Source organism: Astyanax mexicanus, chromosome 15, assembly GCF_023375975.1.
Source record: "Astyanax mexicanus isolate ESR-SI-001 chromosome 15, AstMex3_surface, whole genome shotgun sequence".
NCBI classification, from domain to species: domain Eukaryota; kingdom Metazoa; phylum Chordata; class Actinopteri; order Characiformes; family Acestrorhamphidae; genus Astyanax; species Astyanax mexicanus.
In genome coordinates this window covers 46710001-46722500 of record NC_064422.1, presented here as the reverse complement: position 1 = coordinate 46722500, position 12500 = coordinate 46710001, and the positions used below count along the sequence as shown (strand labels likewise).

General features: G+C 39.1%; 1 protein-coding gene across 2 annotated transcripts in view; it reads right to left on the bottom strand.

Moving 5' to 3' along the window:
- The window catches only part of cep131 (centrosomal protein 131), a 41746-nt gene that overhangs the window by 7398 nt on the left and 21848 nt on the right, over positions 1-12500 (bottom strand). For both annotated transcript variants that reach the window (XM_049464307.1, XM_049464308.1), the window contains one exon: positions 8050-8251. In XM_049464307.1, the coding sequence (XP_049320264.1) occupies positions 8050-8251 (202 nt within the window). The remainder of the gene's footprint in view (positions 1-8049; positions 8252-12500) is intronic.

Here is a 12500-nt window from a genome sequence, read left to right as displayed (position 1 = left end):
ATTGGCTTCCAATTGCTTTTAGAATAGATTTTAAAATTGTATTGCTTGTTTTTAAAGCTCTTAATGGCTTAGCCCCTCAATATCTAACTGAGTTACTTCATGTTTACTCCCCCGCCAGATCACTGAGATCCTCCAATCAGCTCTTACTGGTCCCCCCTAAAACAGAACTCAAAACCTAAGGTGACCGAGCCTTTGTGGCGGCGGCCCCTAGGCTCTGGAATAACCTGCCCTGGCGCATTCGATCAGCAGGTCCTCTTGAGGTTTTTAAATCCTCTTTAAAAACACACTTTTTCTCTCTGGCGTTTAATCATATTTAAGTAGACTCTTGGCTGATAACCTTGATTTGTTGTATTTTTAAATGTATTTCATATGAACTTTGTACTGTGTTATTGTATTTATTGATTTGATTGTTTGGAATTATCTGAGTCACTTTTATCTTCAATGTAGCTTTCTATCTTGTACAGCACTTTGGTCAACCTCGATTGTTTTAAATGTGCTCTATAAATAAAGGTTGAGTTGAGATCTGATCCAGATCAGATTCTGATCTATAAAAGACAAAAACACACAGAGATAATCAGATTCCTGTGGGTTTAGAGCCGAGACTACTGTCTGTGTGGTTTTGGTCATAAATACAGCCTTGCCTGGAAGATTCTGAAGTTTTTTTTCTATATTTCTATATTTCTAGGTCATATTTCTGCATAAATATGACCTAAAACATCATCAGACTAAAATATTACATTTGCTCGTTTATTTATTGAGGAAAAGGATCCAGTATTACATATTTATGAAGGTAAAAGTATGTAAAACCCTGTTTTTAATATCTGGTGTGATTTCTCTCCTTTACAGCAATAGCTGATCTAAACGTTTCCGGTTCCTGGAGGAACTTTATCTCATTCCTCCGTACAGAACAGGTTTCCTCACATTAACTGATCACTTCAGCTCCGCCCACAACATTTCTACTGCATTAAGATCAGGACTTCAACTTGAACTTGATAATTCTTAAACTACTCTTTGGTAGAACGGCTTGTATTATTAGGGTCATTGTCCTGCTGCATGACCCACCTTCTCTTGAGATTCAGTTCATGAACACAAATCCTGATATTTTCCTTTAGAATTCTCTGATATCATTTAATAATCAGAATTTATTGTTCCGTCAATAAAGGCAAGCCATCGTGGCTCAGATTCAGCAAAACTGGCCCAAAGTATGATGCTACCCCCACCATGTTTTACAGATGTAATAAAGTTCTTATGCAGGAATCCAGTGCTTTGCTTTCTTTAAACATAAAACTTTTTCATTTAAACCAAACCAAAGTTATATTTTGATCTCATCCATCTACAAAACATTTCTTATTCCAGTAGTCTCCTGGTTTGTCCACCTGATCTTTAGTAAACTGCAGATGAGAAGCAATGTTCTAACTAATCTAATTATTCTGATTATTATTATTATTATTACTTTTGTCCCTATGATTTCTGTTTTTATTACTATTGTTATTATTGTTATTATTTACATTGTTTCTTTTTATTGATGGTTCTGTTAATATTTGTAGTCTTATTATATGTTCAGTTTTTGACATGTGTGTGCTGTGGCATCATTGCTTTTAAAACAGTCATGCTAATGAAGCCAAATTGAACTGAATTGAATTGAACTGGTGAAATCATGAACTTTAACCATATCAGCCACTGAGAGAGAAATGGGCCTTCAGTTGCTTAGAAGTTACTCTGGGGTTCAGTGTGACCTCGCTGAATGTTACACTCCTTTCTCTTGCAGTGATGTTTGTTGGTTGAGCACTCCTGACTCTCCAGGAGAGTAATAATGGTTCTGGAATTGGTATTTCCTCCATGTTTTCACTGTAATCTGTCTGACTGTTGATTGATTGGTGGAGTTTAAACTCTTTAGAAATAGTTTTATAACCTTTTCCAGCCTGATGATCATCAACATCTCTTTTCCTGAGCTCTTTAGATACTAAATCTTTAAGCAGCACTTTAGATGAAGTACTGTGCGGCTCTGGGTAATTCTCAGTGTTGAGTCTGAGTGTGAGAGAGTTCAGTATCTGTATTAAACATTAATAATAATAAACATTTATAATAAACAGAAGGAGTGTAGATCATGGAAAACATGATGTTTAATGATCATTTCTACTAATATGTGTCTCTGTGCAACAGAAACTGAACTGCTCTCAGTTTCCACTCAGGAAACAGTATTTTTGGAAACTGACCAGTTCCTCCTGACTCACAATGGAATCAAGAACACAGACTGATATATATTTACACAGGGGGATTCCAGCACCAGAATAGGTTTTATATTTTACATTCTTTTATACATCTCTGCTGGATTTTCTCAGTCAGTTTTATGAGGTAGAGTCTCCTGGAATTCAGGCTTTCAGTTAACAGCTGTGCTGAACTCATCAAGAGTTAATTACTTGAATTTCTTGTCTCTTAATAAAGTGTTTGAGAGCATCAGTTAAAGTAAAGTAGTGAAGAGGTAGAGTTACAGGTATACAGTGAATAGTGAATATTTCAGTAATGTTCTAATCCAGGTTATGAGAAGAAACAACTACTCAACTAAATAAAGAATAAAAATGAAGGTCAGAAAATCTTTGAAAGTATCCTCAAGTGCAGTCACAGCAAAGATCATCAAAAACATTATAATGATGAAACTGGCACTCATCAGGACCACTCCAGGAAACCTAAATACTTCACAGAGTATTTTAGTTTGTTTAACACTGTTTTTAAGTTACTACATGATTCATTATGTGTTCCTTCATCATCTGATAGATCACTTCACTGTTTACTATGTAGGAAAAATAAAAAAAATAGTGAAACATTGAATGAGAAGGTCCCAATGTTTGACTGGTCGTGTATTTATATATATATATATAGTTAACATACAGATACTGTTTGGTGCAGGTGTGTGTGTGTGTGTGTGTGTGTGTGTGTGTGTGTGTGTGTGTGTTTTGTAAGGGTGTAACTCATTGCTCATCACTTTGTGTCTCTCTTGTGTGTGTATTCATGTATGTGGAAATGTTAAACAGCTGCATGTGGGTGTTTACTTCAAGCTGTGGTTTACTTGTGTGTGTGTGTGTGTGTGTGTGTGTGTATAGTTTGTGTGTGTGTGTGTGTGTGTGAGTAGCAGCTGTGCTTGTCTGCAGAATCACTGGAGTCAGCTGATTGTGTGAGTTATAATAAAGTGTGTGTGTGTAAACAGTAAGTGTGAGGGGTGATAGAGTGATGTTGTCTAAATACAGTGCTGTAAAAAATAAGAGACACTTAAAAATGATGAGTTTCTTTGATTTTAGCAAATTAAAAGAAGATGGATGATCACAAACCATCAAACCACCAAACTGAACTGCTTGAATTTTTACACCAGGAGTAAAGCAGCATAAAGTTATCCAAAAGCAGTGTGTAAGACTGGTGGAGGAGAACATGATGCCAAGATGCATGAAATTAAAACTGTGATTAAAAACCAACCAGGGTTATTCCACCAAATATTGATTATTTCTGAACTCTTAAAACTTTATGAATATGAACTTGTTTTCTTTGCATTATTTGAGGTCTGAAAGCTCTGCATCTTTTTTGTTATTTCAGTCATTTCTCATTTTCTGTAAATAAATGCTCTAAATGAGAATATTTTTATTTGTAATTTGGGAGAAATGTTGTCTGTAGTTTATAGAATAAAACAACAATGTTCATTTTACTCAAACATAAACCTATAAATAGCAAAATCAGAGAAACTGATTCAGAAACTGCAGTGATCTCACTCTCTCTCTATATATAGTGTATATAGAATAACAGAAGAGAATACAGTGTAACACACTATTTCAGTGTAATAGTGAGGTCATTCAGTCTCACACTCATAAATAAATAACTGTTATTTGTCTTTTAGCGTGTAAAGTGTAAAGTGTTCAGTATGTACGGTGTGCTCCACTGTTCTCTGTTCAGACTGCAGATATTGTTAATTTCCTCTCCACCCAGAAGAAGCCACACCCGTCTCACCCCCTCTCCTGAGATAGCCAATGAGATCAGCGCTCATTTACATACTCATTTACCCCAATTTAACCCAGTTTAACCCCCACAGTGTGTGCTTTATCACAGCAGACTGATTTACAGGCTGGAAATCAGTGATATTCAGTGATATTTAGTGATATTTAGTGATATTTAGTGATATTCAGTGATATTTAGTGATATTCAGTGATATTCAGTGATATTTAGTGATATTTAGTGATATTCAGTGATATTCAGTGATATTTAGTGATATTTAGTGATATTCAGTGATATTTAGTGATATTTAGTGATATTTAGTGATATTCAGTGATATTCAGTGATATTTAGAGATATTCAGTGATATTTAGAGATATTCAGAGATATTCAGTGATATTTAGTGATATTCAGTGATATTTAGTGATATTCAGTGATATTCAGTGATATTTAGAGATATTCAGTGATATTTAGTGATATTCAGTGATATTCAGTGATATTCAGTGATATTCAGTGATATTCAGTGATATTTAGTGATATTCAGTGATATTTAGTGATATTCAGTGATATTTAGTGATATTCAGTGATATTTAGTGATATTCAGTGATATTTAGTGATATTCAGTGATATTTAGAGATATTCAGTGATATTTAGTGATATTCAGTGATATTTAGTGATATTCAGTGATATTCAGTGATATTTAGAGATATTCAGTGATATTTAGTGATATTTAGTGATATTTAGTGATATTCAGTGATATTCAGTGATATTTAGAGATATTCAGTGATATTTAGTGATATTCAGTGATATTTAGTGATATTCAGTGATATTTAGTGATATTCAGTGATATTTAGTGATATTCAGTGATATTTAGAGATATTCAGTGATATTCAGTGATATTTAGAGATATTCAGTGATATTTAGTGATATTCAGTGATATTCAGTGATATTCAGTGATATTCAGTGATATTCAGTGATATTTAGAGATATTCAGTGATATTTAGTGATATTTAGAGATATTCAGTGATATTCAGTGATATTTAGTGATATTCAGTGATATTTAGTGATATTCAGTGATATTCAGTGATATTCAGTGATATTTAGTGATATTCAGTGATATTCAGTGATATTCAGTGATATTTAGAGATATTCAGTGATATTTAGTGATATTCAGTGATATTTAGTGATATTCAGTGATATTCAGTGATATTTAGAGATATTCAGTGATATTCAGTGATATTCAGTGATATTCAGTGATATTTAGTGATATTCAGTGATATTCAGTGATATTCAGTGATATTCAGTGATATTTAGTGATATTCAGTGATATTTAGTGATATTCAGTGATATTCAGTGATATTCAGTGATATTTAGTGATATTCAGTGATATTCAGTGATATTCAGTGATATTTAGTGATATTTAGTGATATTCAGTGATATTCAGTGATATTCAGTGATATTTAGTGATATTCAGTGATATTTAGTGATATTCAGTGATATTCAGTGATATTTAGTGATATTTAGTGATATTCAGTGATATTCAGTGATATTCAGTGATATTCAGTGATATTTAGTGATATTCAGTGATATTTAGTGATATTCAGTGATATTCAGTGATATTTAGTGATATTCAGTGATATTCAGTGATATTCAGTGATATTTAGTGATATTTAGTGATATTTAGTGATATTCAGTGATATTCAGTGATATTCAGTGATATTTAGTGATATTTAGTGATATTCAGTGATATTCAGTGATATTCAGTGATATTCAGTGATATTTAGTGATATTTAGTGATATTCAGTGATATTCAGTGATATTTAGTGATATTCAGTGATATTCAGTGATATTCAGTGATATTTAGTGATATTTAGTGATATTTAGTGATATTCAGTGATATTCAGTGATATTTAGTGATATTCAGTGATATTTAGTGATATTCAGTGATATTCAGTGATATTCAGTGATATTTAGTGATATTCAGTGATATTCAGTGATATTCAGTGATATTCAGTGATATTCAGTGATATTTAGTGATATTCAGTGATATTCAGTGATATTCAGTGATATTCAGTGATATTCAGTGATATTCAGTGATATTTAGTGATATTCAGTGATATTTAGTGATATTCAGTGATATTCAGTGATATTCAGTGATATTCAGTGATATTCAGTGATATTCAGTGATATTTAGTGATATTCAGTGATATTCAGTGATATTCAGTGATATTCAGTGATATTCAGTGATATTTAGTGATATTTAGTGATATTTAGTGATATTTAGTGATATTTAGTGATATTCAGTGATATTCAGTGATATTCAGTGATATTTAGTGATATTTAGTGATATTTAGTGATATTCAGTGATATTCAGTGATATTCAGTGATATTCAGTGATATTCAGTGATATTTAGTGATATTCAGTGATATTTAGTGATATTTAGTGATATTCAGTGATATTCAGTGATATTGGCTCTAAACTCTCTTTATTTCTTTATTATCTCTGTTACAGAAACAGCTGTGAGTTTGGGTGGACGTCTGCATGCCTGTCGCACAGTTGCTGTGTGTGTGTGTGTGTGTGTGTGTGTGTGTGTGTGTGTGTGTGTGTGTGTGTGTGTGTGTGTGTGTGTGTGTTGTGAGGGTGTAACTCATTGCTCTGTCTCTCCCTGTGTGTGTGTGAGTGTGTATTTATGAATGTGGAAATGTTGAACAGCTGCATGTAGGGGTTTACTTCAACTTGGCAACCTGTGTCCAAGTGTGTGAGTGTGTGTGTGAGTGTCTGAGTGTGTGTGTGTGTGTGTGTGTGTGAGTGTCTGAGTGTGTGTGTGTGTGTGTGAGTGTGTGTCTGAGTGTGTGTGTGTGTGTGAGTGTGTGTGTGTGTGTGTGTGTGTGAGTGTGTGTCCAAGTGTGTGTGTGTGTGTGAGTGTGTGTCTGAGTGTGTGTGTGTGTGTGTGTGTGTGTGAGTGTGTGTCCAAGTGTGTGTGTGTGTGTGTGTGAGTGTCTGAGTGTGTGTGTGTGTGTGTGTGTTTTGGTATCTTTGTGAGGACGTTTATATAAAGTGGTACATTAATAAGAATATCTATAAATAGTGATGTGATTAGTGTTTAGTGACTCAGGTTATGGTTATGATATGCGTCCACTGGCACTTTATCCTCACCGATCCTATTAATCTCAATATATAGAGCTGGCGCATGCCGCGGTGCATGCTGGGAAACGTTGCATTGGCGGGAAAGTTGTTGTGTGAGCGCCACACAGAGAACAGGCGCCTCTCAACCACAGAAAATAAACTGAAAACAGTGGAATATGGATTTATAGAACTACAAACCTTTACATTTAAATGCTTCATTTGAATTTTAAAACTTCACGCCCACACGGTGAGAGATGAGAGATCTGGAACAGTGAAATGCACTGAATAAACTACAGTTAGATATATACAGATATATACAGATACAGCGGGAGCAGCAGATAGATACACTTATTACTGTGTGAATGGAAGGTCCTCACAATAACAGCAAAACTAGCCTGTGTGTGTTAGTGTAGTATGTGTAGTGTGTGTAATAATGTGTAGTGTGTATGTATAGTGTATTAGTGTATAGTGTATGTGTAGTGTGTGTGTGTGTATAATGTGTACCCCTGCTTCTCTCTCTCTCTCTGGCACTGCTGTTCTTTGTGTGTTAGTGTAGTGTGTGTATAGTGTACAACAGGGGTCGGCAATTAAGTTTGGCTGCGGGACAGTGTTTTGTAAAATGTAGTGTAATGAAGTGTAATGGGATGGAGCTACAGACTAGTAGCTCTCCAGCCCAGAGGGTTGTTGAACCCAATTACAGAACAGTTCATCTCAAAGCAGGTAAAACTAAATAACTAAATAAATAAACACCCCACTCTTGCGGGATCCAACCCGTGTCGTCAGGGTCGCGCTCTACTACACTACCGCTGCCTCGGCTAGTGAATTGGGACACGGGCCGTAAAATGCGTGCTTATAAGGAGATGAGGAGCCTCAGAATGGTCGGAAAAACGAGAACGGGCGGAAACTAAACATATAGTGTGTGTATGTGTGTGTGTGTGTGTGTGTACCGCTGTTTGGCGAGCTCTCTCTCTCTCTGGCACTGCTGCTCTCTCTCCTGGTGGAGTTGCTGCCGGAGCTCCTCGGTCTGAAGGACATATCTCTGAGCTGCCCGTTCATCTGCCTGCAGCAGCTCCGCCTCGTGAAGGACCCGCAGCTTCTTCAGCTCCTGCTTATGTTTAGAGATCAGCTTCTGGATCTCTGGTTCGAGGCCTGCTCATACACACACACATACACACACATACACACACATACACACATACACATTTAATTTAGATTTAATGTCTGGTTTAAACAGCAGCAGATCTTCTGAATATATCTACACTGATGGGCGTGGTGTTCTGGAAATGAGGTGTGTTCAGGTACATTTCTGGAGTTTTATCTTGTTTATCTTGGTAACAGAAAACACAGGAGCTCCACTGACTGAATACAACCTAGACAGACGCCAACAGTCAGACGTTCATCGCTATCTCGGCACAAACCCAACTTTTACATCAACAATAAACAGAATAGTAAATAAAATAACATTGCTGTTCCCGTAAATGAGCTGCTGGAGCTCCTTCACAGCGTCAACCAGCAGCTCAGTTTCCTCTGCTGAGAAGAGTTTGTTCAACACATCCAGGTAGCTGCACTGTTAAAATAGCAATCCACCAAAGACAGAGCTCACCTGATCTACTCTTAAAGAGAATGATGAGCAAGATTAAGACACTCTGATTGGTTTATTATTTCAGGTTATGCCCAAAATATGATTAACACACCAATGATTAATTCAGAGAATTATTAGCACATGCCTTTTGTGTGTTTTGAGCTGTGCAAGGTGATAGCAAAGACACACTGACACGCCCTTAATGTAAAGCCTAATGTTTCTCAGAAATGTTAGCTAGCACTGTTAGCTCTGTGTGAAGCCTGCAGGGCTAAAACACACAGTGAGCACTAACTCAGGGGTCTGGGCTTCTTTTTTCAGCTAGTTATTCACTATTTTACTGTGATAATGTTATTTAACTCTTGATTTAAAGAAAAAGTAAAGAATAAAAAGAGCAGTCTGGTCTGCAGTCGGTGAGTTAGATGAGTTAGAGACACCAGGGTTAGACTGTAAATACTGTAATTACAGCAATCAGCTCAACATTACAGCTTTCAGTTTTAGCTGCAGGGTAACACACACACACACACTACACACACACACTACACACACACACTATACACACTGCAGAACCAACAGATCCTCAGTGTAGTAATTACAGAGCTGTCAGTGACTCCCAGCTCAGGACTCTCTACAGGACACGCTGCACTGTCTTCTTTTCCATCTGTATATGTTTTTATCTCTGTATCTACACGTCTACTACACTTCCTTCCTCCATTTCTCTCATTCTCACTATTCATCACACTTTCTCCCACCACATGCTGTCTGAGTAACACACTGAGCCAATCAGCACATCCTCTACAGCTGCTGCACATGTGGACGCTCTGATCCCGCTTTAATTCAGATTCAGAATCAGAGACTGTAACTGGATCAACCTTCCTGTGCAGCTGAGAACCAGAGCTAACCGTGATTTACACCTCACGACCCGCCTGTTCACGATCACGACCCGCCTGTTCACAATCACGACCCGTCTGTTCACAATCACGACCCGCCTGTTCACAATCACGACCCGCCTGTTCACAATCACGACCCGCCTGTTCACAATCACGACCCGCCTGTTCACAATCACGACCCGCCTGTTCACAATCACGACCCGCCTGTTCACAATCACGACCCTTCTGTTCACAATCACGACCCTTCTGTTCACGATCACGACCCGTCTGTTCACGATCACGACCCGTCTGTTCACGATCACGACCCTTCTGTTCACGATCACGACCCTTCTGTTCACAATCACGATCCTTCTGTTCACAATCACGATCCGTCTGTTCACGATCACGATCCGTCTGTTCACGATCACGACCCTTCTGTTCACAATCACGACCCTTCTGTTCACGATCACGACCCTTCTGTTCACGATCACGACCCTTCTGTTCACGATCACGACCCGTCTGTTCACGATCACGACCCGTCTGTTCACGATCACGACCCGCCTGTTCAACATCACGACCCGCCTGTTCAACATCACGACCCGCCTGTTGAACATCACGACCCGCCTGTTGAACATCACGACCCGCCTGTTGAACATCACGACCCGCCTGTTGAACATCACGACCCGCCTGTTGAACATCACGACCCGCCTGTTGAACATCACGACCCGCCTGTTCACAATCACGACCCTTCTGTTCACAATCACGACCCGTCTGTTCACGATCACGACCCGTCTGTTCACGATCACGACCCATCTGTTCACGATCACGACCCGTCTGTTCACAATCACGACCCGCCTGTTCAACATCACGACCCGTCTGTTCAACATCACGACCCGTCTGTTCAACATCACGACCCGTCTGTTCACAATCACGACCCGTCTGTTCACAATCACGACCCGTCTGTTCACAATCACGACCCGTCTGTTCACAATCACGACCCGTCTGTTCACAATCACGACCCGCCTGTTCAACATCACGACCCGCCTGTTCACAATCACGACCCGCCTGTTCACAATCACGACCCGCCTGTTCAACATCACGACCCGTCTGTTCAACATCACGACCCGCCTGTTCACAATCACGACCCGCCTGTTCACAATCACGACCCGCCTGTTCACAATCACGACCCGCCTGTTCACAATCACGACCCGTCTGTTCACAATCACGACCCGCCTGTTCAACATCACGACCCGCCTGTTCAACATCACGACCCGCCTGTTCAACATCACGACCCGCCTGTTCACAATCACGACCCGCCTGTTCACAATCACGACCCGTCTGTTCACAATCACGACCCGTCTGTTCACAATCACGACCCGCCTGTTCACAATCACGACCCGTCTGTTCACAATCACGACCCGTCTGTTCACAATCACGACCCGTCTGTTCACAATCACGACCCGCCTGTTCACAATCACGACCCGCCTGTTCACAATCACGACCCGCCTGTTCACAATCACGACCCGTCTGTTCACAATCACGACCCGCCTGTTCAACATCACGACCCGCCTGTTCACAATCACGACCCGCCTGTTCACAATCACGACCCGTCTGTTCACAATCACGACCCGTCTGTTCACAATCACGACCCGCCTGTTCACAATCACGACCCGTCTGTTCACAATCACGACCCGTCTGTTCACAATCACGACCCGTCTGTTCACAATCACAACCCGTCTGTTCACAATCACGACCCGTCTGTTCACAATCACGACCCGCCTGTTCACAATCACGACCCGTCTGTTCACAATCACAACCCGTCTGTTCACAATCACAACCCGTCTGTTCACAATCACGACCCTTCTGTTCACAATCACGACCCGCCTGTTCACAATCACGACCCGCCTGTTCACAATCAGGTCTGTAGATCACTACACAGTGCCTTATGCTCCACTATGGGTCCACAGCCCTCTAGAATAGTGTTTTTCAACCAGTGTGCCATGAGATATTGTAAGCTGTGCCATGGAAAAATTATCCAGTTTCCTTAATTGGTCATTAATTGGCACATTGTCAAGTGACAGTGTTTTAAAAAATTTATTTTCTTCCATGTCAGTAGGGGCAGCAGAGAGCCAATTGCCTTAATGCTCTGAAACAGTAGACGTGATGCAGCTGTAGTGATGAACGAGAGAGGTGCAGAGTGATGGAGAACTTAAAAAAAAACTCCAGGCCCTGATGAAGGCTCTAGTAAGGGTGGAAGTCAAAAGGAAGCAAAGAGGTTGAACTCGAGGCAGTAGAGCAAAACCATCTTTCATTTTGATTTACTTTCACCGGGGAAGTGGTGACACCAACTCCACTGTGCTCGGTGTGAGTTTGGTGAAAAGCTAGCTAACAGTGCCACGATCCCAATTAATCCTAAACTCCATCTTTAAACGAAACATCCGACGCTTCAACACAATCAGACCCACTATTTAGTTCACCTGTTTGAAAAGTGATATCACTCAGTGACATACTGAGGGATTATAGATGAATTAAGGGACCATATTTTCATAATAACACTTATGAATATAACACTTTTCATATAACACTTCCAGCGCCGCTCGAGTGGCAGCCAGTTACAGCAGCTCCTGCTCTTTGTAAGCTTTTTCTCTTGTTTTCTCTTTTTTTATAGAACTCTTTAAGTTTAAGTACTTTTTAAACTGTCCGCACACAATGGACATTAAGCTGGTCAAGCTTGTGCTTTTTTCCTGACCTGTTTCTCTGTCTTTTCCTCTGTGCTGCTGTAACATTGTAAATTTCCCCACTGTGGGATTAATAAAGGATTATCTTATCTTAATTAGGCTAAAAGGTGTGATTTTATAACATGTTTGGTTGGTGGTGAGCCGTTGGATTGTTTCAGTATTAAAAATGTGCCGTGGTTTAGAAGCAGTATATTACTGTGTATAGAGTTCAG